Source organism: Oncorhynchus kisutch, linkage group LG5 (assembly GCF_002021735.2).
Source record: "Oncorhynchus kisutch isolate 150728-3 linkage group LG5, Okis_V2, whole genome shotgun sequence".
Taxonomy (NCBI): Eukaryota; Metazoa; Chordata; class Actinopteri; order Salmoniformes; family Salmonidae; genus Oncorhynchus; species Oncorhynchus kisutch.
The window spans coordinates 64,250,320-64,273,000 of NC_034178.2; the positions used below are offsets into that span (position 1 = coordinate 64,250,320).

The 22,681-nt window shown below is 42.8% G+C and overlaps 2 protein-coding genes and 1 pseudogene across 3 annotated transcripts; 2 read left to right on the forward strand and 1 right to left on the reverse strand.

Annotated features, from left to right (window-relative positions):
• Positions 1 to 200: 200 nt before the first annotated feature.
• LOC109891650 (solute carrier family 2, facilitated glucose transporter member 10-like) lies at positions 201 to 1,513 on the reverse strand (annotated as a pseudogene).
• A 3,202-nt stretch (positions 1,514 to 4,715) lies between these two features.
• On the forward strand, positions 4,716 to 11,700 carry LOC109891406 (EKC/KEOPS complex subunit TP53RK). 2 transcript variants are annotated; one of them, XM_031825666.1, is made up of 2 exons: positions 4,716 to 4,821; positions 11,110 to 11,700. In XM_031825666.1, exons 1-2 carry the CDS (start codon positions 4,803 to 4,805, stop codon positions 11,601 to 11,603), a joined length of 513 nt encoding a protein of 170 aa, XP_031681526.1. In that variant the 5' UTR covers positions 4,716 to 4,802; the 3' UTR covers positions 11,604 to 11,700. The 2 variants fall into 2 exon arrangements, with proteins under 2 accessions (XP_031681526.1, XP_020339494.1); XM_020483905.2 differs by lacking the exon at positions 4,716 to 4,821 and adding an exon at positions 5,359 to 5,611.
• Positions 11,701 to 12,241: 541 nt separating this feature from the next.
• On the forward strand, positions 12,242 to 21,477 carry LOC109891407 (uncharacterized). The gene is made up of 8 exons (XM_031825667.1): positions 12,242 to 12,368; positions 12,414 to 13,154; positions 13,954 to 14,295; positions 14,735 to 15,079; positions 15,407 to 15,517; positions 17,861 to 18,202; positions 18,485 to 18,802; positions 19,344 to 21,477. The coding sequence occupies exons 2-8, from the start codon at positions 13,091 to 13,093 to the stop codon at positions 19,661 to 19,663; spliced, it is 1,842 nt and encodes a 613-aa protein (XP_031681527.1). The 5' UTR covers positions 12,242 to 12,368; positions 12,414 to 13,090; the 3' UTR covers positions 19,664 to 21,477.
• Positions 21,478 to 22,681: the final 1,204 nt, after the last annotated feature.

Sequence of the window (22,681 nt, forward strand, 5' to 3'; positions counted from 1 at the left end):
AATTCTAGTCAATGTGCAAGTTTAACAACATTGAATGACTGATTAACTGAGATTGCCAAGAATGAGTATTTAAACCCCATCTGCTGAGGAGCTTCAGCTTCCTGACCCCTGTGTACGATGTCTCTTGGATTAAATGGAAAACGCAAATTATTTTTCATGCAGATTTGAAAGTTAGTAGGATGGCTGTATACCTTTTAAAACTATTGTGCTTTATTAGCATTTTCATCCGTGAAAACGTTATCCCCAGCACTACAGGGTGTCTTGGTGTTGACCACCGAACGCCTGCTCAGAAGTCTTATGGTGATCAAACACACAGACATTACTGTACATCCACCGATGAGCAGAGGCCTCTTGCCAACCCTATTGGCAAACACCATGGAGACCAAGGTGGCGATCACTTTGACTACCTCCATGCCCACGGATGCCAGCACTGCTGAGGCATTACTCTCAAAGCCCACTGAATGAAAGACGGTTGAGCTGTAGAAGAGCACGTTGGGCTGACCGGTGAACTGATGAAAGATCACCAAGCCCGGCCCTATCATAGTCCTGATCCTCATGTTATCCAGCCGTTGTAAGGGGTGCACAATGCTGTACTGTGCGTTATCAAGTCTGTTGGAAACGGTTGCTGAATTCTCTACTTCGTGATCCTCAATGAAGCGAATAAGGCCTCTTTGGCTTTGAGCGCCTGCCCTTTGGCATTCTGCAGGTGCTCCAGCATTGGACGGGAGGAACCAAATGGAGACGAACTGAGCCAAAGTCAGCACGATGGCTGACCCAAACAGATATTTCCATCCATGTCTGGTATCAGACAGGATATAGTTCATGGCATAAGCTCCCAGAATGCCCACGGTGATACCGACTTCGTTGGGTCCCCAAAAAAAAACTATGCTTGTCAGTGACCATCTCCAACACAAAGACACAGCAGGACATGGAGGAGATGCATATGGCGAAGCCCACCGTGATTCTTCCCACCACCAGCGCTAAGTAATAGGTGCTAACCAGGATCAGACTCCCTGCCAGGATAAGGACGTTGCTGAGGATGATGGAATTCCTTCGGGCCATAGCGGTCAATCAGCTACCCGCCGACCAGGGAAGCCTGCAAGGCCCCAATCAGAAGGGTACTGACCACCGCCTCCTGCTGGACACAGGTGAGCTGGAACTAGGCCTGGAGCAATGCATTTCACTGTACTTGTGCACATTACAATAAAACTTAACCTTGGGAAGAAGAAAAACATTTGGAGTATATGAGTTTAACATGTTTTGTTTGAGTATAGGATTCATTTAGTCTACATTTGAATGATCCTTGGATGATGTGACACAATTGATCATGGTTTTGACCTAAGGTAAAAATGTCAAGGTGCAACAGAATGTACTAATTTGTGTCTATTTTCATATGTGTGCCTATATGGAGGAAATGTATATAGTAAAGCAGCTAAAAGAAAATGCTAATTTGTTTATCATAAATATATTCAATGTCCCATATAAAACATTAGCTGTTAAAAACTACATTCATGTTTGGAGAGAGGTCATAAACAATATATATTCTTCATGTACAGTGCCTTGCGAAAGTATTCGGCCCCCTTGAACTTTGCGACCTTTTGCCAAATTTCAGGCTTCAAACATAAAGATATAAAACTGTATTTTTTTGTGAAGAATCAACAAGTGGGACACAATCATGAAGTGGAACGACATTTATTGGATATTTCAAACTTTTTTAACAAATCAAAAACTGAAAAATTGGGCGTGCAAAATTATTCAGCCCCTTTACTTTCAGTGCAGCAAACTCTCTCCAGAAGTTCAGTGAGGATCTCTGAATGATCCAATGTTGACCTAAATGACTAATGATGATAAATACAATCCACCTGTGTGTAATCAAGACTCCGTATAAATGCACCTGCACTGTGATAGTCTCAGAGGTCCGTTAACAGCGCAGAGAGCATCATGAAGAACAAGGAACACACCAGGCAGGTCCGAGATACTGTTGTGAAGAAGTTTAAAGCCGGATTTGGATACAAAAAGATTTCCCAAGCTTTAAACATCCCAAGGAGCACTGTGCAAGCGATAATATTGAAATGGAAGGAGTATCAGACCACTGCAAATCTACCAAGACCTGGCCATCCCTCTAAACTTTCAGCTCATACAAGGAGAAGACTGATCAGAGATGCAGCCAAGAGGCCCATGATCACTCTGGATGAACTGCAGAGATCTACAGCTGAGGTGGGAGACTCTGTCCATAGGACAACAATCAGTCGTATATTGCACAAATCTGGCCTTTATGGAAGAGTGGCAAGAAGAAAGCCATTTCTTAAAGATATCCATAAAAAGTGTTGTTTAAAGTTTTCCACAAGCCACCTGGGAGACACACCAAACATGTGGAAGAAGGTGCTCTGGTCAGATGAAACCAAAATTGAACTTTTTGGCAACAATGCAAAATGTTATGTTTGGCGTAAAAGCAACACAGCTCATCACCCTGAACACACCATCCCCACTGTCAAACATGGTGGTGGCAGCATCATGGTTTGGGCCTGTTTTTCTTCAGCAGGGACAGGGAAGATGGTTAAAATTGATGGGAAGATGGATGGAGACAAATACAGGACCATTCTGGAAGAAAACCTGATGGAGTCTGCAAAAGACCTGAGACTGGGACGGAGATTTGTCTTCCAACAAGACAATGATCCAAAACATAAAGCAAAATCTACAATGCAATGGTTCAAAATAAACATATCCAGGTGTTAGAATGGCCAAGTCAAAGTCCAGACCTGAATCCAATCGAGAATCTGTGGAAAGAACTGAAAACTGCTGTTCAAAAATGCTCTCCATCCAACCTCACTGAGCTCGAGCTGTTTTGCAAGGAGGAATGGGAAAAAATTTCAGTCTCTCGATGTGCAAAACTGATAGAGACATACCCCAAGCGACTTACAGCTGTAATCGCAGCAAAAGGTGGCGCTACAAAGTATTAACTTAAGGGGGCTGAATAATTTTGCACGCCCAATTTTTCAGTTTTTGATTTGTTAAAAAGGTTTGAAATATCCAATAAATGTCGTTCCACTTCATGATTGTGTCCCACTTGTTGTTGATTCTTCACAAAAAAATACAGTTTTATATCTTTATGTTTGAAGCCTGAAATGTGGCAAAAGGTCGCAAAGTTCAAGGGGGCCGAATACTTTCGCAAGGCACTGTACATATATACATGTTTGATATGCAATATATTGCTAATGAATCTGGCAAAAATCCAGGATAATGTGTAAACCCTATGTGGTATCTTTAATGATTATTCAGGCTTTTTTACAGTTCTGCAGATGGCAGACTAAAACATTGAATAAGTATCGCATATTCTTTTAGGCCTACTGTACATCAGCGGAGGCTCCTCAGAGGAGGAAGGAGGACCATCCTCAGTGAAATTCATACAATTAAAAGGGAAAAAGTTATCCTTTTTAGATAAAACTATACTAAATATATTCACATGTCAATTCTGTCCGTCTCTGGGTACTTTGACTACAAAACCTAGGAGGCTCATTGTTCTCACCTTCTTCCATAGACTTACACAGTTATAATGACAACTTCCGTCCTCCAATCTATCAGAGCTCTAAATTGTGTTAGAGTTGTTAGTGGTCATCTATTTAGGCAAAGTTATTTGTATGTACAGTGCATTTGGAAAGTATTCAGACCCCTTGACTTTTTCCACATTTTGTTAAGTTACAGCCTTATTTTAAATGTGATTAAATTGTCCCCCCCACCCCCCTCAATCCACACACTATACCCTATATTGACAAAGTAAAAATATATTTTCAGAAATGTTTGCAAATGTATGTATATATAAAAAAAACTATCACATTTACATAAGTATTCAGATTATAGCCTCGAGTCTTCTTGGGTATGACGCTACAAGCTTGGTACACCTGTATTTGGGCCACTCAAGGACATTCAGAGACTTGTCCCAAAGTCACTCCTGCGTTGTCTCGGCTGTGTGCTTAGGTTCGTTCTCTCAGCACTTTGCTCCGTTCATCTTTCCATTGATCCTGTTTAGTCTCCCAGTCCCTGCCGCTGAAAAACATCCCCACAGCATGTTGCTGCCACCACGTTTCACCGTAGGGATGGTGTCAGGTTTCTTCCAGACGTGACGCTTGGTATTCAGGCCAAAAAATGTAATCTTGGGTTCATCAGACAAGGGAATCTTGTTTCTCATGGTCTGAGTCTTTCGGTGCCTTTTGGCAAACTCCAAGTGGGCTGTCATGTGCCTTTTTAATGAATTCCTTTGACCTGATGGCTTGGTTTTTGCTCTGACATGTACTGGCAACTGTGGGACCTTATATGGACAGGTGTATGCCTTTCCGAACAATGTCCAATCAATTGAATTTACCACAGGTGGACTCTAATCAAGTTGTAGAAACATCTCAATCATCAATGGAAACAGGATGCACCTGAGCTCAATTTAGAGTCTCATAAATAAGATATTTTAAGATAAGATATCTTTGATATTTTTGTTTTTTATTTATAATACATTTTCAGAAATGTCTAGAAACCTGTTTTCGCATTTTCATTAGGGGGTAGTGTGTGTAGATTGCTGAGGATTTTATTTTTTTAAGTACATTTTAGAATAAGGCTGTAACGTAACAAACTGGAAAAAGTTAAGGGGTCTGAATACTTTCCCGAAGCCACTGTATCCATGTTACAGTGCTTGTTTACGGAAGGCAGATGGAAGCAACCACCTGTGCTAATTAGCTATCTATGGTGCTCTAACACCTGTGAGTAAGTGTAACTAGGGAGGAAGTGTAGTTCGTCGGGTGGAGGCACACAGCCGTATGGATCTGACCTTTTACAGTAAGTGTATCTTTTTTATTTTAAATACTATTTTTGCTAATATGAAAGATAAGTTCCATATGTTTCAAAAACCGTATTGCAAGTGATGGTTATTGATGATCTGTTTTAACATTTAGAAACGTCAGGATTGTAGTTCACATGGACCCACTGTAAGCAGTGCTTAGCTGAGAACCCTTGGGATAAGAATTCTTTCTTAATGCCTTGGGATCTTGAGAGCAACAAGCAGGCTAAATAAAAACCCTCACAGTAGTATATGTAAATAAATTGGCTGCAAAGCCCATATAAATGACAGAAGTAGGGGAAAACACGTATTGTGTGACATAAAAATGTTCAGTCTAATAACTAACCTCACAGTAGGCAGTATGGGCTATCATTTCCAGTTGTGAATTACATGTTTGATGTGACCTGGCTTGCGTTATCTCCAATCTTTTTACGGATTTCGACTGATAGCATGAACATGATCAATTATGATCCTCGTCAGTTTTACGCCGAAACAGAAGGTGGCAGCAGTTTTAAATATATGTAATTGTGCCAACTGTCAGGAAGATACAGCGATTTGTAAACATGGCTGTTGAGGGGAACAGCGTGGCCCTACCGCAGTTTCTTAAGAAAATAGAACTGATAAAACAGGGTGCAGAAGCTCGTGTATATCGAGGGTCATTTTTGGGCAAGCCAACCATTGTAAAAGAAAGGTTTCCGAAATTGTATAGACACCCGTTGTTGGATGAAAAACTCACACATCGCAGAACCGTGCAAGAGGTGCGCTCAATACTTCGCTGTCGAAAAGCTGGTGAGTAGCGTTAGCCCAAGATGTAGCTGAGGAAAGCTCAACTCAGTTCTCTTATATCAAGGCGGAGTTGAGTATTGATAACTGGTCGCGCGAAATTCATACTTTTATTTAAAAAACGTTCCAAATACGTTTTTGGAGACGTAGCGGCCTTGACCAACGCCTCATGTCCACCAGATGTATTGCGTTCCTTCGGAAGTCATTAATTGTCAATGGAGCAGTCCGCAACTCTACGTTATGGGGTACTGCAGTGCGTTCTGTATTTTCAACTCGTGGGTTGCTTTACCTTGCTGTGGTACAAACGGAAGTACACAGACCCCACCTTGCTAGCTTTTAGCCAACGATTTAAACAAACAAAAACTTACCCAAGAAAGACCTAGACGATAGGATGTCGTGTCAAATGGTAGCATATGAATCATAGTGGGCAGAACAAGCAAGGAGTTGGGCAGAGCCATGCGCGAGTTTGTGAGATCCTATGGGCGCATTCTAGCATTCAGTTGCATATTTCCGTTATGGAATGTCTGAAGTTCATGTGTGCATTAACGTAATTCGATCTTGCACATCTAAACGTAATTTTTGAAAACTTTCTCAAAGGGTAAAGTCTTGGAGATTGTAGTTTTGGAAATATAAAACTGTATCGACATCAAATGTTTAATAATTTAGAAAATGTGTCTGCCAAAATCCATCTCGTTCCATCTTCTCCCACTGCCTGCCACTAAGCTTTCTCTCATCACCATATTTTGTAGTGAGTGGAAATGCCAAGTGGATGCTTCACATGTAGCCTATACAGTGCATTTGGAAAGTATTCAGACACCTTCCCTTTTTCCACATTTTGTTACATTACAGCCTTATTCTAAAATATATATATTTTAAATTCCCCCTCAAATCTACACACAATACCCCATAATGACAAAGCGAAAACAGGTTTTCAGAAATGTCTGCACATTTATTAAAAATAAAAAAGATACCTTATTTACCTACGTTTTCAGACCCTTTCTTATGAAACTTGAAATTGAGCTCAGGTGCATCCTGTTTCCATTGAGATGTCTACAACTTGATTGGAGTCCACCTGTGGTAAATTCAATTGATTGGACGTGATTTGGAAAGGCATACACCTGTCTATATAAGGTCCCACAGCTTACAGGGCATGTCAGAGCAAAAACCAAGCCATGAGATTGAAGGAATTGTCCGTAGAGCTCTGAGACAGGATTGTGTCGAGGCACAGATCTGGGGAAAGGTACCAAAAATGTCTGCAGCATTGAGCGTCCCCAAGAACACTGGCCTGCATCATTGTTAAATGGAAGAAGGCTGGCCTCCCAGCCAAACTGAGCAATCGTGAGAGAAGGGCCTTGGTCAAGGAGGTGATCAAGAACCTAATGGTCACTCTGACAGAGCCCCAGCGTTCCTCTGTGGAGATGGGAGGACCTTCCAGAAGGAACAACAATCTCTGCCTCACTCCACCAATCAGGGCTTTGTGGTAGAGTGGCCAGATGGAAGCCACTCTTCAGTAAAAGGCACATGACAGCCCACTTGGAGTTTGCCAAAAGGCATCTAAAGGACTCTCAGACCATGAGAAACAAGATTCTCTGGTCTGATGAAACCAAGATTGACCTCTTTGGCCTGAATTCCAAGTCTCACATCTGGAGGAAACCTGGCACCATCCTTACGGTGAAGCATGGTGGTGGCAGCATCATGCTGTGGGGCTTTTTTTTAAGCGGCAGGGACTGGGAGACGAGTCATAATCGAGGGAAAGATGAACGGCGCAAAGTACAGAGCGCTCAGGACCTCAGACTGGGGAGAAGGTTCACCTGCCAACAAGACAATGACCCTAAGCACACAGCCAAGATAACGAAGGAGTGGCTTTGGGACAAGTCTCTGAATGTCATTGAGCGGCCCAGCCAGAGCCCGGACTTGAACCCTATCAAACATCTCTGGAGAGCCCTGAAAAAAGCTGTGCAGCGATGCTCCCCATCCAACCTGACAGAGCTTGAGCGGTTCTGCAGAAAATAATGGAAGTAACTTCCCAAATACAGGTGTGCCAAGCTTGTTGCGTAATACCCAAGAAGACTTGAGGCTGTAATTGCTGCCAAAGTTGCTTCAGCATAGTACTGAGTAAAGGGTCTGCATACTGATGTAAATGTTATATTTCAGGTGGGCCTACTTCTATGGTACTCAGTCTCCCGCGCTCTGTCTACATTAACAGGACAGAGAAACCAGACACGTGCTCATTTCTGACGTGGAGCGCGTAAATGATGGTCTGAAATAAACCAACACGTGTTTCTCACAAGTGTAGCAGGTTCCTCACTCTGCAAATAACGTTTCCACTCCGAAAATGAAAAAGAAATTACTGTAGTTAATGTAGGCTAACCAAATGACAGGGATTAATGGTAAATTTGTCTGTTTTTACAAATGGTAGGTTACCACATGGGTATTCATAAAAGCGCATTGCGTGCCAACACTGTATATGGCCTAGGCTACTATTATACTGGGGTTATGATGTGTGACAGAAAAATTACATATTTACCTGATTTGTTGGATATTTAACAATTATTTACTTAACAAACAGTGAGATATTTCTGTTCTACTAATGCTGTGTTTTATGGTCTCAACTGTAGCACCCTGCAGCTAATATGGGTGTATGGTTTCACTAGAGATCACTTGAGTGTGCAGGCTTCATTATTGCAATAATAAACGCAATAAAATGAAGATGATTGTTTGAAGAAATGTCTCCCTCAGTATGAATTTCCATGACAGATGGCAGCATTTTTCTTGTCTCGCCTAAAACGGCATATTGGCCAGGTGTTGTGTGTGTGTGGGCCAGGACCGGGCATGATCATTGTTGATTAGTCTATAAATGAAGAAAAGATTCCATATCAAATTATACCATGCCAGGTTCAGCAAGCAAGAGCAAGCCTGCATCTCTCCTCCAATAGGCTATTCGTAGGCTAAAGAAAATTTGTCGAAATAAGTGTCCAACAAGTGTTTGTAAAGTCTGGCTTTTCCTGGGACTGTACAAGATTTAAGAGGAATAGCCGAGGCAGAGGAGAGGCATAATTGCGCAACAGAACAATGAAGACTGATAGGCTCGAGATGAATAGCCTAAATTAGAATCTTATGCATATTAGCCCATAATTCATAAACTCAATGTTAGGCTTAATACTGCCGTGAATAGGCCTATATCCAGTCTTAACACTGATCGATTACATCCTGACAAAACACACAATATGAATGGCCTGCTAATGTATTTTTCTGGACCATTGAAACCTTCTAAACTGTCAAGAATAGACCCAAATTGTTGCATAATCAGGCCTAGACTGTAGGCTATGCAGTTAGTTCGGCTGAAACAAAACAGGGTGTTTGAGTGGTTATTGAAATTAGACTACATCACTGCAGTTTATAGCCTATAGACAATTGTGCACTCACTTGATAACAATAATACAATCCTCATTTCACTTTGTTATAGCCCTGGTAGAATAATGTTCTTCAAAAGTGGAGATTTGCTGCCCGGGGACCAGAGTGGCCTGTAGGAACTCTCAGATCTGCCATTTCATAATCTGTCAACTTTATTTTCAGGCACTTTCACAGATAAACATTTAGCCTATGCACTAATATTTAGCTAATGAAAGAACTAACTTAACTTCTTACTTCAGTTACACATCACTATTCTCTCCCAGCTGTTTCCGTGCGCAATAGTCTATAGGCCTATGCACGCCTCTCCGCAGTAGGCAATTCCTCTTCTCATGACATCCCAGCAAAAGCTATAGCACATGTATTTTTCTACTAGACCTAATGGTTTATTCGGGGAGAGAAGCAGGCTTGCTCTTGCTAATTGCTGAATGTAAAACAGGCCTACAGCATAGGCCAAATTAACTGTTGTATGCAGTCCGCACTGCCATGAATGATTCACCTGAAAATCAGAGGGAGCGATCTTTGGACAAGAGGTAGTGAGTGACTACAGGGGTTCTATGCAATCATTTTTAATCTTGAAATATATGTTAGTTACAGAGCTGCTTCTCACTGCACAGGTGTCCAGAACTGGACAGCTGTCAAATCTTTCCAATACAGGATGTTGATGATTGCTAGGCCTATACTGTTCTAGCGCAGATCATACACTATATATACAAAAAATGTGGACACCCCTTTTTAAATTAGTGGATTCGGCTAATTCAGCCACACCCGTTGCTGACAAGTCTATAAAATTGAGCACACAGCCATGCAATATCCATAGACAAACATTGGCAGTAGAATGGCCTTACTGAAGAACTCAGAGACTTTCAACGTGGCACCGTCATAGGATGCCACCTTTCCAACAAGTCAGTTCGTCAAATTTCTGCCCTGCTTGAGCTACCCGGATCAACAGTAAGTGCTGTTATTGTGAAGTGGAAACGTCTAGGAGCGACAACTGCTCAGCCACGAACTGATAGGCCACACAAGCTCACAGAACGGGACTGCCGAGTGCTGAAGCACGTAGAGCGTAAAAATCATCTTCTGTTCCAACACTCACTAGCATTTCGCTACACTCGCATTATCTGCTAACCATGTGTATGTGACAAATAAAATTTGATTTGATTTCACTACCAAGTTCCAACCTGCCTCTGAAAATGTCAGCACAAGAACTGTTCATCGGGAGCTTCATGAAATGGGTTTCCATGGCCGAACAGCCACACACAAGCCTAAGATCACCATGGGCAATGCCAAGCGTTGGATGGAGTGGTGTAAAGCTCACCGCCAGTTGACTCTGGAGCAGTGGAAACACATTCTCTGGAGTTGTGAATCGTGCTTGACCATTTGGCAGTCCGACGGACGAATCCTGGTTTGGTGGATGCCAGGAGAACGCTACCTGCTTGAATGCATATTGCCAACTGTAAAGTTTGATGGAGAAGGAATAATGGTCTGGGGCAGTTTTTCATGGGTCGGGTTAGGCCCCTAAGTTCCAGTGAAGGGGAATCTTAACTCTACAGCATAATATTACATTCTACAAGATTCTGTGCTTGCAACAGTTTGGGAAGGCCCTTTCCTGTTTTAGCAGGACAATGCACAATGCGAGGTCCATACAGAAATGGTTTGTTGGTATTCGGTATGGAAGAACTTGACTGGCCTGCATAGAGCCCTGACCTCTACCCCATTTAACATCTTTGGGATGACTTGGAACACCGACTCTGAGCCAGGCCTAATCGCCCAACACCAATGCCTGACCTCACTAATGCTCTTGTGGCTGAATGGAATTCCCCGCAGCAATGTTCCAACATCTAGTAGAAAGTCTTCCCAGAAGCGTGGAGGCTGTTATAGCAGCAAAGGGGGGACCAACTCCATATTAATGCCCATGATTTAGGAAGGAGATGGTCAAGCACGTGTCCACATACTTTTGGCCATGTAGTGTACATATCAGATAAGATACAAGCCTGTATATCACTGATCTGTATTAGTGTCAAATTATACCCCCCCCCCCCTTCTCTCTCATCCCCACCAATATATCTCTCTATCACTCTCTCTCTGTTCAGGCATATCTGCACCAGTCGTCTACTTTGTAGACTACACCTCCCACTGCATCTTCCTTGAAGACATCGTCGGCTCCATCACCGTACGAGACCACATCGCCTCCACTCCGCTCTCCTCTGCCCAGAAACTCCCAGAGGAACGCCTGGACCAGCTCGCTAAGAAGATGGGTCAGATTCTGGCCAAAATGCACGATGAGGACGTTGTCCATGGAGACTTGACCACTTCCAACATGCTGTTGAAGGCGGGCACTGAGAGCGGAGAGACGGAGCTGGTCCTCATTGACTTTGGCCTGAGCTACATATCAGCGCTGCCCGAGGACAAGGGAGTGGATATGTACGTGCTGGAGAAAGCTTTCCTCAGCACCCACCCCAACACTGAGGCTCTGTTCGAGAAGCTGCTGAAGGCCTACGCAGCCTCATCCAAGAAGTCCCACGCTGTCATCAAAAAGCTTGACGAAGTTCGGTTGAGAGGGCGAAAGAGGTCGATGGTCGGTTGAGGGGGAGAAAGAGGCCATTGGTCGGTTGAGGGGGAGAAAGAGGCCATTGGTCGGTTGAGGGGGAGAAAGAGGCCATTGGTCGGTTGAGGGGGAGAAAGAGGCCGAGGGTCGGTTGAGGGGGAGAAAGAGGCCGAGGGTCGGTTGAGGGGGAGAAAGAGACCGAGGGTCGGTTGAGGGGGAGAAAGAGACCGAGGGTCGGTTGAGAGGGAGAAAGAGACCGAGGGTCGGTTGAGGGGGAGAAAGAGACCGAGGGTCGGTTGAGGGGGAGAAAGAGACCGAGGGTCGGTTGAGGGGGAGAAAGAGACCGAGGGTCGGTTGAGGGGGAGAAAGAGACCGAGGGTCGGTTGAGGGGGAGAAAGAGACCGAGGGTCGGTTGAGGGGGAGAAAGAGACCGAGGGTCGGTTGAGGGGGAGAAAGAGGCCGAGGGTCGGTTGAGGGGGAGAAAGAGGCCGAGGGTCGGTTGAGGGGGAGAAAGAGGCCGATGGTCGGTTGAGGGGGAGAAAGAGGCCGATGGTCGGTTGAGGGGGAGAAAGAGGCCGATGGTCGGTTGAGGGGGAGAAAGAGGCCGATGGTCGGTTGAGGGGGAGAAAGAGGCCGATGGTCGGTTGAGGGGGAGAAAGAGGCCGATGGTCGGTTGAGGGGGAGAAAGAGGCCGATGGTCGGTTGAGAGGGAGAAAGAGGTTGATGGTCGGTTGAGGGGGAGAAAGAGGCCGATGGTCGGTTGAGGGGGAGAAAGAGACCGATGGTCGGTTGAGGGGGAGAAAGGTTGAGAGGGAGAAAGAGACCGATGGTCGGTTGAGGGGGAGAAAGAGGCCGATGGTCGGTTGAGGGGGAGAAAGAGGCCGATGGTCGGTTGAGGGGGAGAAAGAGGCCGATGGTCGGTTGAGGGGGAGAAAGAGGCCGATGGTCGGTTGAGGGGGAGAAAGAGGCCGATGGTCGGTTGAGGGGGAGCAAGAGACCGATGGTCGGTTGAGAGGGAGAAAGAGGCCGTGGGTCGGTTGAGAATAGAAAGGTCGACGGTAGGTTAAAGGGAACCTACGAGATAATCTGCATATGCATTTATAATGACATGCCCTGTTTGGCACTGATTTGTTAAGTTCTATTTGATATTTGTATGGAAGCATAGAGACTGTCGGTGCCAGAATTTTATGTTACTAGAAATATTTGTTTTTGAAATAAAAGACTGCTCGCTTTTATTGGTTTGTGTTCTTTCAGTTTAGTTTAGTATGCTGAGAATCTAGAATGTGGTTCCTCAGTCAGCCCCACACAGTATGCAGGCGATGATTTCTCAATACTATTTCTATTGCGCCAATCACAATATTCACTGTTACGTAATGATGTCCATATTTGGTAACTTATGAGCTTTCCTGTGACTCAATTGGAGCTTTGGAACGCACTTGACTGAGGTCTGTGTCAAAGTTTACTTTCAGAATTACTCTCCAGTCTCAATGCACTTGTCACAGTAAAAAAAAACAAAGTGATTACCAATGAATAGTAGCTGGGATATTAAAAATGTCACTACGATTCTGCTCATTATTTTGCATTGTAAAGGTAAGAGGAAAAACTGGCCAGTGTTTTGATTGTCTTTGTATTCTAACTACAGGTTTCTTCGGAGTAGTGGGACAAAGGTCAAAGTCAGTCCTAGTAGAGAGCAATAGTATGTGTCTTGGCTACGAAAAAAGTTCTTAAAACATTTTTTCACGTCTAATCTTTAACATTACTACATTTATGGGAAGATATCTTACAGTAGCTGTTTCTGCTATGCGTGTTTTTTTATGTAACAGAGAATAGGCTGTTTCATATCCGGCCGTGATTGGGAGTCCCATAGGGCGGCGCACAATTGGCCCAGCGTCGTCTGGGTTTGGCTGGGGTAGGCCGTCGTTGTAAATAAGAATTTGTTCTTAACTGACTTGCCTAGTTAAAGAAATACATAAAATAAAAAATGTCAGTTTTAATTATGGGGCAGTGGTCGAACCCCCAAGCTGCCTATGGGGAAATCTGCAAGAAGTGATCTGGTTGTTGGCTCTCATATCCCTGTATACTACCTACCCCTTGAGCAAGGCACTTTACCCCTAAGTGCTCCCAGGGGTGCTACTCCCAATGTGTCCGGTTGGGTACGGTGACAGCATCAAAAAAAAAGTAAGCTTATCAGTGAAAATTGACCAAAAACATATTGTATCCTACGTATTGATCGTGAGTCAGGGTGATATCATAAAATACCTGCCAGCTACATGCTGCAGTCTCGTGAACATTTTTAATATTCAAATACTGCAGCAAGGCACTCAACCCCAAACTCTCATGACTGACATAAAAAGATATTACCCAAACTGGTTTGTGTTTTGGACTGTAGGTGCAAAGGCCCAGTCTACAAAGAAGATCGCCATCTTAGCTGGCACGGATGTTACCTTAAACTGCTCTTTTAAGAAGCCTGAACATGTACCGCTGAAGAAAATCACGGTCGAGTGGGGGATGATGGTGGATAAAGAGACCATAAAGCACCTAGTGTATACGTTCCAGAACGAGAGTGCCAAGGTGCATCGTGAAGGGTCTCGAGTCGACCAAATGGGGTTGCTTCAGGGCAATGCATCCCTTCGTTTGTTCAACATGACCGTGGCTGATGAGGGACTCTACCGCTGCAGAGTGATCATCACTCCCAACACATACAAAGTTTCCTCACAGCTGGAAGTATCAGGTGCTGTCTGACGTTCTGTTAGCCCCTTTTGTACATTTTATCACCAGAACATTTTAGCCCCAGCAGAAAATGAAGCAATGATAGGCAGTGGAGGCTGTTGAAAAGAGACCGGCTCATAGTAATGAGTGGAATGGAATGTGTTTGTTACTGTTCCAGTCATTACAATGAGCCGGTCCTCCAATTTTACTGACACCATCCTCCACTGATGCTATAATCTTATTTGTTATTGCTGTGAAAGTAAGTGAAATTGTTGAGAATAGGCCTCCAGTAGTATCCTAATGGATGTATCTTATTATTTACATAATGACATGGCTTTACCTTACACACACATGCCTAGTTCACAACTTCACACTCTGTGTGTACAATGTATTTAATTGTGTGTGAACTAGGCCACAGTGAGGGAAATTATTTCACTCTTTACTCCATCTTTTCCCTACAGCCAGACCCTCAGTGTCCCTCCCAGAGACCGCCATGGTGATGGAGGGGGAGGAACGGACATTGATGTGTGACATCACAGGATTCTACCCAGAGAATCTGGCTGTGACCTGGCTGATCCAAAATGGCTCCCGGGTGGCCCGTGGGAGCATGGCTCGCGGTGCCATCTCGCGTGATGTGTGCACTGGAATGGCTGTGCCCAATCCAGACGGCACCTACAGTGTCAGCAGTCACATCACTGTCCAGGCTTCAGCCGTAGGGAGCGGAGGAGCCATGTACATCTGTCACATTGAACATAGGTCCTACCCTGATGGAAAATACAGCAAAAGCATCTTGTTGACCGTGCAAGGTGGGAAGCCAACACCACTCTATCAGCTTTATATTGGGATTCATAACAAATTCTACTGGATTTTCCCCATGGGGAAATGTAGCTTGCGCCTCTGAGCATAAATGAAAATATTTCATTAAGCATACATAAACATAAAAACATAAAGATAAAAAAACAAATACAGATAAATACAATGAGAATAAAATAAAATAAATGCAATTGGGTGTTTTAATAAGGATTCAACTGAACACTACTATACACATAGTGTATTTCAATGGACTGAAAGTCAATTTCAGTGTATTTCTAGTGTATTTTATCAACATGTACTTCTAACTCCTCTCTCATCAGATCCAGGGTTTAATGCTGTAACGCTGATGGTGGTTACTAGTCTTGTTAGTGTTCTTCTGGTCTTCTCTGTCATCGGTGGTGCAATGGTCTTCTACAGTTATTTTTACACAGGTACGTTTACATCCAAGAAGTGATTATTAGATTCAGGTGTGTTCTGTTGTGCTGGAACAAAAGCCTGCACACCTTGTAGAATGGTGATTACTGATGTAGCATGGTGACTAACGACGTAGCATGTTGAATACCGAAGTCGCATGGTGACTACTGACAGCATGGTGACTACCGATGTAGCATGGTGACTACTGACAGCATGGTGACTACCGACGTAGCATGTTGAATACCGAAGTCGCATGGTGACTACTGACAGCATGGTGAATACTAATGTAGCATGGTGAATACTAATGTAGCATGGTGACTACCGATGTAGCATGGTGACTACTGACAGCATGGTGACTACGGACGTAGCATGGTGACTACCGAAGTCGCATGGTGACTACTGACAGCATGGTGACTACTGACAGCATGGTGACTACCGACGTAGCATGTTGAATACCGAAGTCGCATGGTGACTACTGACAGCATGGTGAATACTAATGTAGCATGGTGACTACCGATGTAGCATGTTGACTACTGACAGCATGGTGACTACCGACGTAGCATGTTGAATACCGAAGTCGCATGGTGACTACTGACAGCATGGTGAATACTAATGTAGCATGGTGAATACTAATGTAGCATGGTGACTACCGATGTAGCATGGTGACTACCGATGTAGCATGGTGACTACTGATGTAGGATGGTGAATACTGATGTTGCATGGTGAATAATAATGTTGCATGGTGAATACTGATGTTGCATGGTGAATAATAATGTAGCATGGTGAATACTGATGTAGCATGGTGACTACCGATGTAGCATGGTGAATAATGATGCAGCATGGTGAATACTGATGTAGGATGGTGAATACTGATGTAGCATGGTGAATAATGATGCAGCATGGTGAATACTGATGTAGGATGGTGAATACTGATGTTGCATGGTGAATAATGATGCAGCATGGTGAATACTGATGTAGGATGGTGAATAATGATGCAGCATGGTGAATACTGATGTAGGATGGTGAATACTGATGTAGGATGGTGACTACTGATGTAGCATGGTGACTACTGATGTAGCATGGTGACTACTGACAGCATGGTGACTACTGACAGCATGGTGACTACTGACAGCATGGTGACTACGGACGTAGCATGGTGACTACCGAAGTCGCATGGTGACTACTGACAGCATGGTGAATACTAATGTAGCATGGTGACTACTGACAGCATGGTGACTACCGACGTAGCATGTTGAATACCGAAGTCGCATGGTGACTACTGACAGCATGGTGAATACTAATGTAGCATGGTGACTACCGATGTAGCATGTTGACTACTGACAGCATGGTGACTACCGATGTAGCATGGTGACTACTGACAGCATGGTGACTACTGACAGCATGGTGACTACCGATGTAGCATGGTGAATAATGATGTAGCATGGTGAATAATGTAGCATGGTGAATACTGATGTAGCATGGTGAATAATGATGTAGCATGGTGAATAATGTAGCATGGTGAATACTGATGTAACATGGTGAATAATGATGTAGCATGGTGAATACTGATGTAGCATGGTGAATAATGTAGCATGGTGAATACTGATGTAGCATGGTGAATACTGATGTAGCATGGTGAATACTGATGTAGCATGGTGAATACTGATGTTGCATGGTGAATACTGATGTAGGATGGTGAATACTGATGTTGCATGGTGAATAATGATGCAGCATGGTGAATACTGATGTAGCATGGTGAATACTGATGTAGCATGGTGAATACTGATGTAGCATAGTGAATACTGATGTAGCATGGTGAATACTGATGTAGCATGGTGAATAATGATGTAGCATGGTGAATAATGATGTAGCATGGTGAATAATGATGTAGCCTGGTGAATAATGATGTAGCATGGTGAATACTGATGTAGCATGGTGAATACTGATGTAGCATGGTGAATAATGATGTAGCATGGTGAATACTGATGTAGCATGGTGAATACTGATGTAGCATGGTGAATAAGGATGTAGCATGGTGAATACTGATGTAGCATGGTGAATAATGTAGCATGGTGAATACTGATGTAGAATGGTGAATACTGATGTAGGATGGTGAATACTGATGTAGCATGGTGAATACTGATGTAGCATGGTGAATACTGATGTAGCATGGTGACTACCGATGTAGCATGGTAACTACTGACAGCATGGTGACTACTGACGTAGCATGGTGAATACTGATGTAGCATGGTGACTCCTGACAGCATGGTGACTACCGACAGCATGGTGACTACCGACGCATCACAGTGACTACCGACATAGCATGATCATTGTCATAATATTTGTGTATTTTTCCTCAGTTCCTCCCAGCATCTCTGACATCATCAAACCCACCATCGTTTATGCCATGAAGCCGACCAACTTAAAATGCACCATTAAAAGAGTACGACTGAGAGAGCTCAAAGTGAAATGGTACAAGATAACAGCCAACGGGGACTGTAACGCAGCTTCCAATAGCCAATCAAAGGCACTGTTGAGCCACAAGGACCTGAGTGACCAGGCTAACATCCACTCTGAGAGCACGCATCACGTGTCCACCCTGTCCGTCTGTCTGTCAGTTAGGGAGGACCAGGCTAAGTACCTGTGTGTTGTGCTGTACAGAGGCAAGAAGATCACCAGAGAGACCACTGTGAGTGTAAAAGGTAATGTAATAATGTCATGGAATAACTATAATAATGTAATAACGTAATGTAACCAGTATGTCATGCTGAACTGTTCTGTGTTCAAAGTCGGGTAGTAGTACAAGCTTAAAGTGGGTCTTGAGAGCAATACAAATGAGTGGACATATTAACATTATATATAATATTTTATATACACTGTCATTCATAAAACACAACCAAAAAAGTCCACCCAACTGAATCTGTACCAATATCTAGAAATGTGCCACTTGACTTAACACACTGTTCCCTTTTCATTATCCCCAGTGACTCCATCGTTCTTTCACATCTCCAGCATGCCTCATATCCCAGAGGTGAAGAGGTTGCTGGTGCTCTGCTGTCGGGTCGAGAAGTTCTACCCGGACGACCTCCATCTCGAGTGGTCGAGAAATGACGGGGAGCAGGTGAGGACAGCCACTAACTATGGACCGTTCTCTGACCACGAGCGGATGTACAGCATGTGGAGTAAGATCGAACTGACAATAGCTCAGGAAGACGAGAAGGCGGTCTACACATGCCGCTTGTATCACTCCAGTTTCCCCGGGCCAGGATACAAAGACGTTCTCTATCATATTAACACACAAGGTAACTAATCAAAGACATGCTGTTCTTTTTAGCACAGGGGTCACAAACTCTTTTTTTTTCAAACTGGGTGGGGCGTCTAACTCTATTTTAGTTACGTTTCTACATTTATCTCACAAATGTATTCAGACAATCAAAGCTAGGCTATATGGTGGTAATTGTCATAATGTGTAGATGAAATATGAGTTATAGGGCAAGTTTACATCCTGGAAATGGAATCATATTTGTTGGTTGTCCTAATTTTGTTCAGAAGGCATCAACAGACAGAATATAACTGATGGAGCTGTTATTCAAGATAGTCTTCCTCTGATAAGTTGATAGTGTCTTCCTCTGATAAGTTGAGTGTCTTCTGATAACTTTTTTGCGCAAACGTGATGTGTGTCATCAGTTATGTTCATTTGGGATTATCATAGCAAAACTATTTTTGCAACTGAAAATTATCATTTATTTTCAGACAAGTCCAAGTACTCCCTCCCTGTTTCAGGCAATTTATTCCATTTGATGCCTACTGTAATGAATAGGACCCATGTGTCTTCTTCACCAGGTACTCCACCAAGCGTGATGTTCATCAAGTGTGAGCCACTACTCCCTCTGCTGGATGAGGAGTGCACGCTCAACCTCTGTGTCAAAGACTTCTGTCCTGAACAAGTGTCTGTCACATGGTTTAAGGACGGACAGACGGTCCCCAACAGCCAGTTCTTCAACTCCCCACCCAGCCTCAACATCAATGGCCTCTACTCTATGTGGAGCTTCCTCAAACTGAGCCACACCTCGGAGGACTACGGCTCAGAGTTCAGGTGCCGGGTGGTCCACAGTGCCCAGAAGGAACCGGAGGAGAGGGTGTTCACACATCAGATCTCATAGTCACCTCGTCAAGGGAAGTCAGACCTTTGATCAAATACTGTGTTTGCACTTTTGGGACTTTTCTATTGGTTCCATTACAACAGGAAAGCTCAATAAAGGACGGCTCAAGTATTTGAAATGATTTCAAGTAGTATTTGAACCTAGGTCTGGGATGTATATAAGGATATTACCGCTAAAGTATATAGTATACCTAAGATTATTTTTGTAAATTAATTTGATGCATTTATACTTGTTTTGTTAATTCTGTTCACTTTATCTTCTGATAGACTGTAAATATTGAACTGAAAAAGGTGCTTGCTCTGAACTGTCGTAGCATACTAGATATGCTCATGAAATGTGGGGCCTAAACTAGGAAAAAAGTGTCAGTACTACACCTTTTATATTGAGGTAAGTTAATCGAACAAACACAGGTTCGTAACCCTATATACTTACATCCTGCATACGGTATGAAAATGGCAGATTGATCACTATAAACACTTCAATTGGGGCGGCAGGTAGCTTAGTGGTTAGAGCATTGGGTCAGTAACCGAAAGGGTGTTAATCGAATCACCGAGCTGACAAGGTCAAAAAAATCTGTCTTTCTGCCCCTGAACAAGGCAGTTAAACCCACTGTTCTTAGGCCGTCATTGTAAATAAGAATTTGTTCTTAACTGACTTGCCTAGTTAAATAAAGGTTAAATGTGATTATTTTAATAATAATACAAATATTAATAAATATTTTTTATAATATATTTTTTAATAGTAACATACATTAAGTCAGTTTATGTATTAGAGACAGACAAATTAAATCCTCAATCAGTACCTAGATGGGTTTTAAAATGGTAAATAAAAGACAAGAAAACAAGAACTAAATCAAAACAAACTGCCAAAGCAGCAGCTACTCTTCCTGGGGTCCAGCCAAATTAATGCAGTTTATACCATTTTAAAAACTTTACAATACATTCATAATTTTCACAACACACTGTGTGCCCTCAGGCCCCTTCTCCACCACTAAATCCATGTGCATGTATAGTGCGTATGTTATCGTATGTGTTTGTGCCAATGTTTGTGTTGCTTCACAGACCCAGCTGTTCCATAAGGTGTTTTTTAATCTGTTTTTAATCTGTTTTTAAAATCTAAAACGACCAGTAATTTATGTAATTAAACAGGTAATTTATACTTGAATGACTTTTAAAAAATTTAAAAATTGTCTTAATCGGGCCTCCTGGGTGGCGCAGTGGTCTAGGGCAGTGCTAGCTGTGCCACTAGAGACTCTGGGTTTGAGCCCAGGCACAATTGGCCTAGCGTCGTCTGGGTTAGGGAGGGTTTGGCCGGCAGGGATATCCTTGTCTCATCGCGCACTAGCGACTCCTGTGACGGGCCGGGCGCAGTGCATGCTGACCAGGTTGCTAGGTGTACGGTGTTTCCTCCGACACATTGGTGCGGCTGGCTTCCGGGTTGGATGCGCGCAGTGTTAAGAAGCAGTGCGGATTGGTTGGGTTGTGTTTCGGAGGGAGGACGCATGACTCTCGACCTTGGCTCTCCCTAGCCCATACGGGAGTTGTAGCGATGAGACAAGACAGTAACTACTAACAATTGGATACCACGAAAAAGGGGGTTAAAAAATACATTTTTAAAATTATCTTTACATGTTGTCCATGGGTTTGTAGTGGATAGACCATATGGTTCAAGAGAAAATACCCTACCTAAATGAAAAAAGCTAATCAACCACGACATTTTCAATGAACTCTGCAGTGTTTTGTTTTTTCATAACTGCCACCAGTTCGGCCCCAAAACAAAGTCATAGTAAAATAAATAACATCCTGAAACCCTGATCATGTTTTACAGCGTTGTAATTCTATTTTTTTAATTTTTATATTTAAAACATCTTATTTTATATATTTTACATGGACCTAAAATATTTGAAAGTTTAGACATTTCTGGTTGTACAGTTGCCAGAAAATGAGTCTTTCCAATTGATTCTAACACACTGAATTCTGTCAGCTAAATATGAATCCATTCATGTTAAGACATTGGGAGAGAAATTAAACTTTGAATGTTTTGAAAGTAGAACACTGATTTACAGTATAAAATACTTGTTGCAAATCTAAAAACACAGGTCCTACCACTCCCCCTTTGTTAAGTTAATATTTTATCTTAAAAATAATATAAAATATCTTGCACAGTTGCCCCTATCAGCTGGATTTTGTAGTGGCTTTTCCCCAGCAAGGAAACCAAATAATGTCACTCAAACAGAAGGGGGAACTACCAAAAAGTCACTGACCACAACCAAAATGAAACAAGTGGGATTTTAGCAGTGGTGATAAGTACCTAAGTAAAAATACTTTAAAGTACTACTGGGTTGTTTAATATAAGGAATTTTAAATTATTTGTACTTTTACTTTTGATACTGAAGTATATTTAAAACCAAATATTTTTAGACTTTTACTTCATATTTTACTGAGTGACTTTCACTTGAGTAATTTTCTATTAAGGTATCTTTACTTTTACTTAAGTATGATCATTGGGTACTTTTCCACCACTATTTTAGGAGGGGTTCTGAAAGACTCATGGGCGTGTCCACTGAAAGTTGACTAGCAACAACAACTGGAACCTAAGACACCCACCATGAGCACCCACTAAATTTGCAGAAGAGGCAATGTAAAGAAAAACCTACACCAAACTGAAAGACAGGAAGCAGACCAGAAAGTGGAGCAAAATTAAAACGGGGAAGATCAGACAAAGGAATGTTTTTCTAGAAATCCAATAGGGAGATATTTAGCCAAATGTAGCAAAATGAGAACCAATGTTGATCAACCTAATCACAATGGTTATAAACTAAACATAAAAAATATAATTTTCATGCTCAATACATTTTGGATAGATTGTATAAATGTTAAGAAAATGTCAGATTACCAGAACTATCCTCTGCATGGACCCCTGTACTACATTCTAGTCAGAATACTTCTTACTGTTTGGCGGAAGCCACTTCATACTGTCAGCTTTACTGATTGATGCAGACCGCTGTATTTTCCTCTG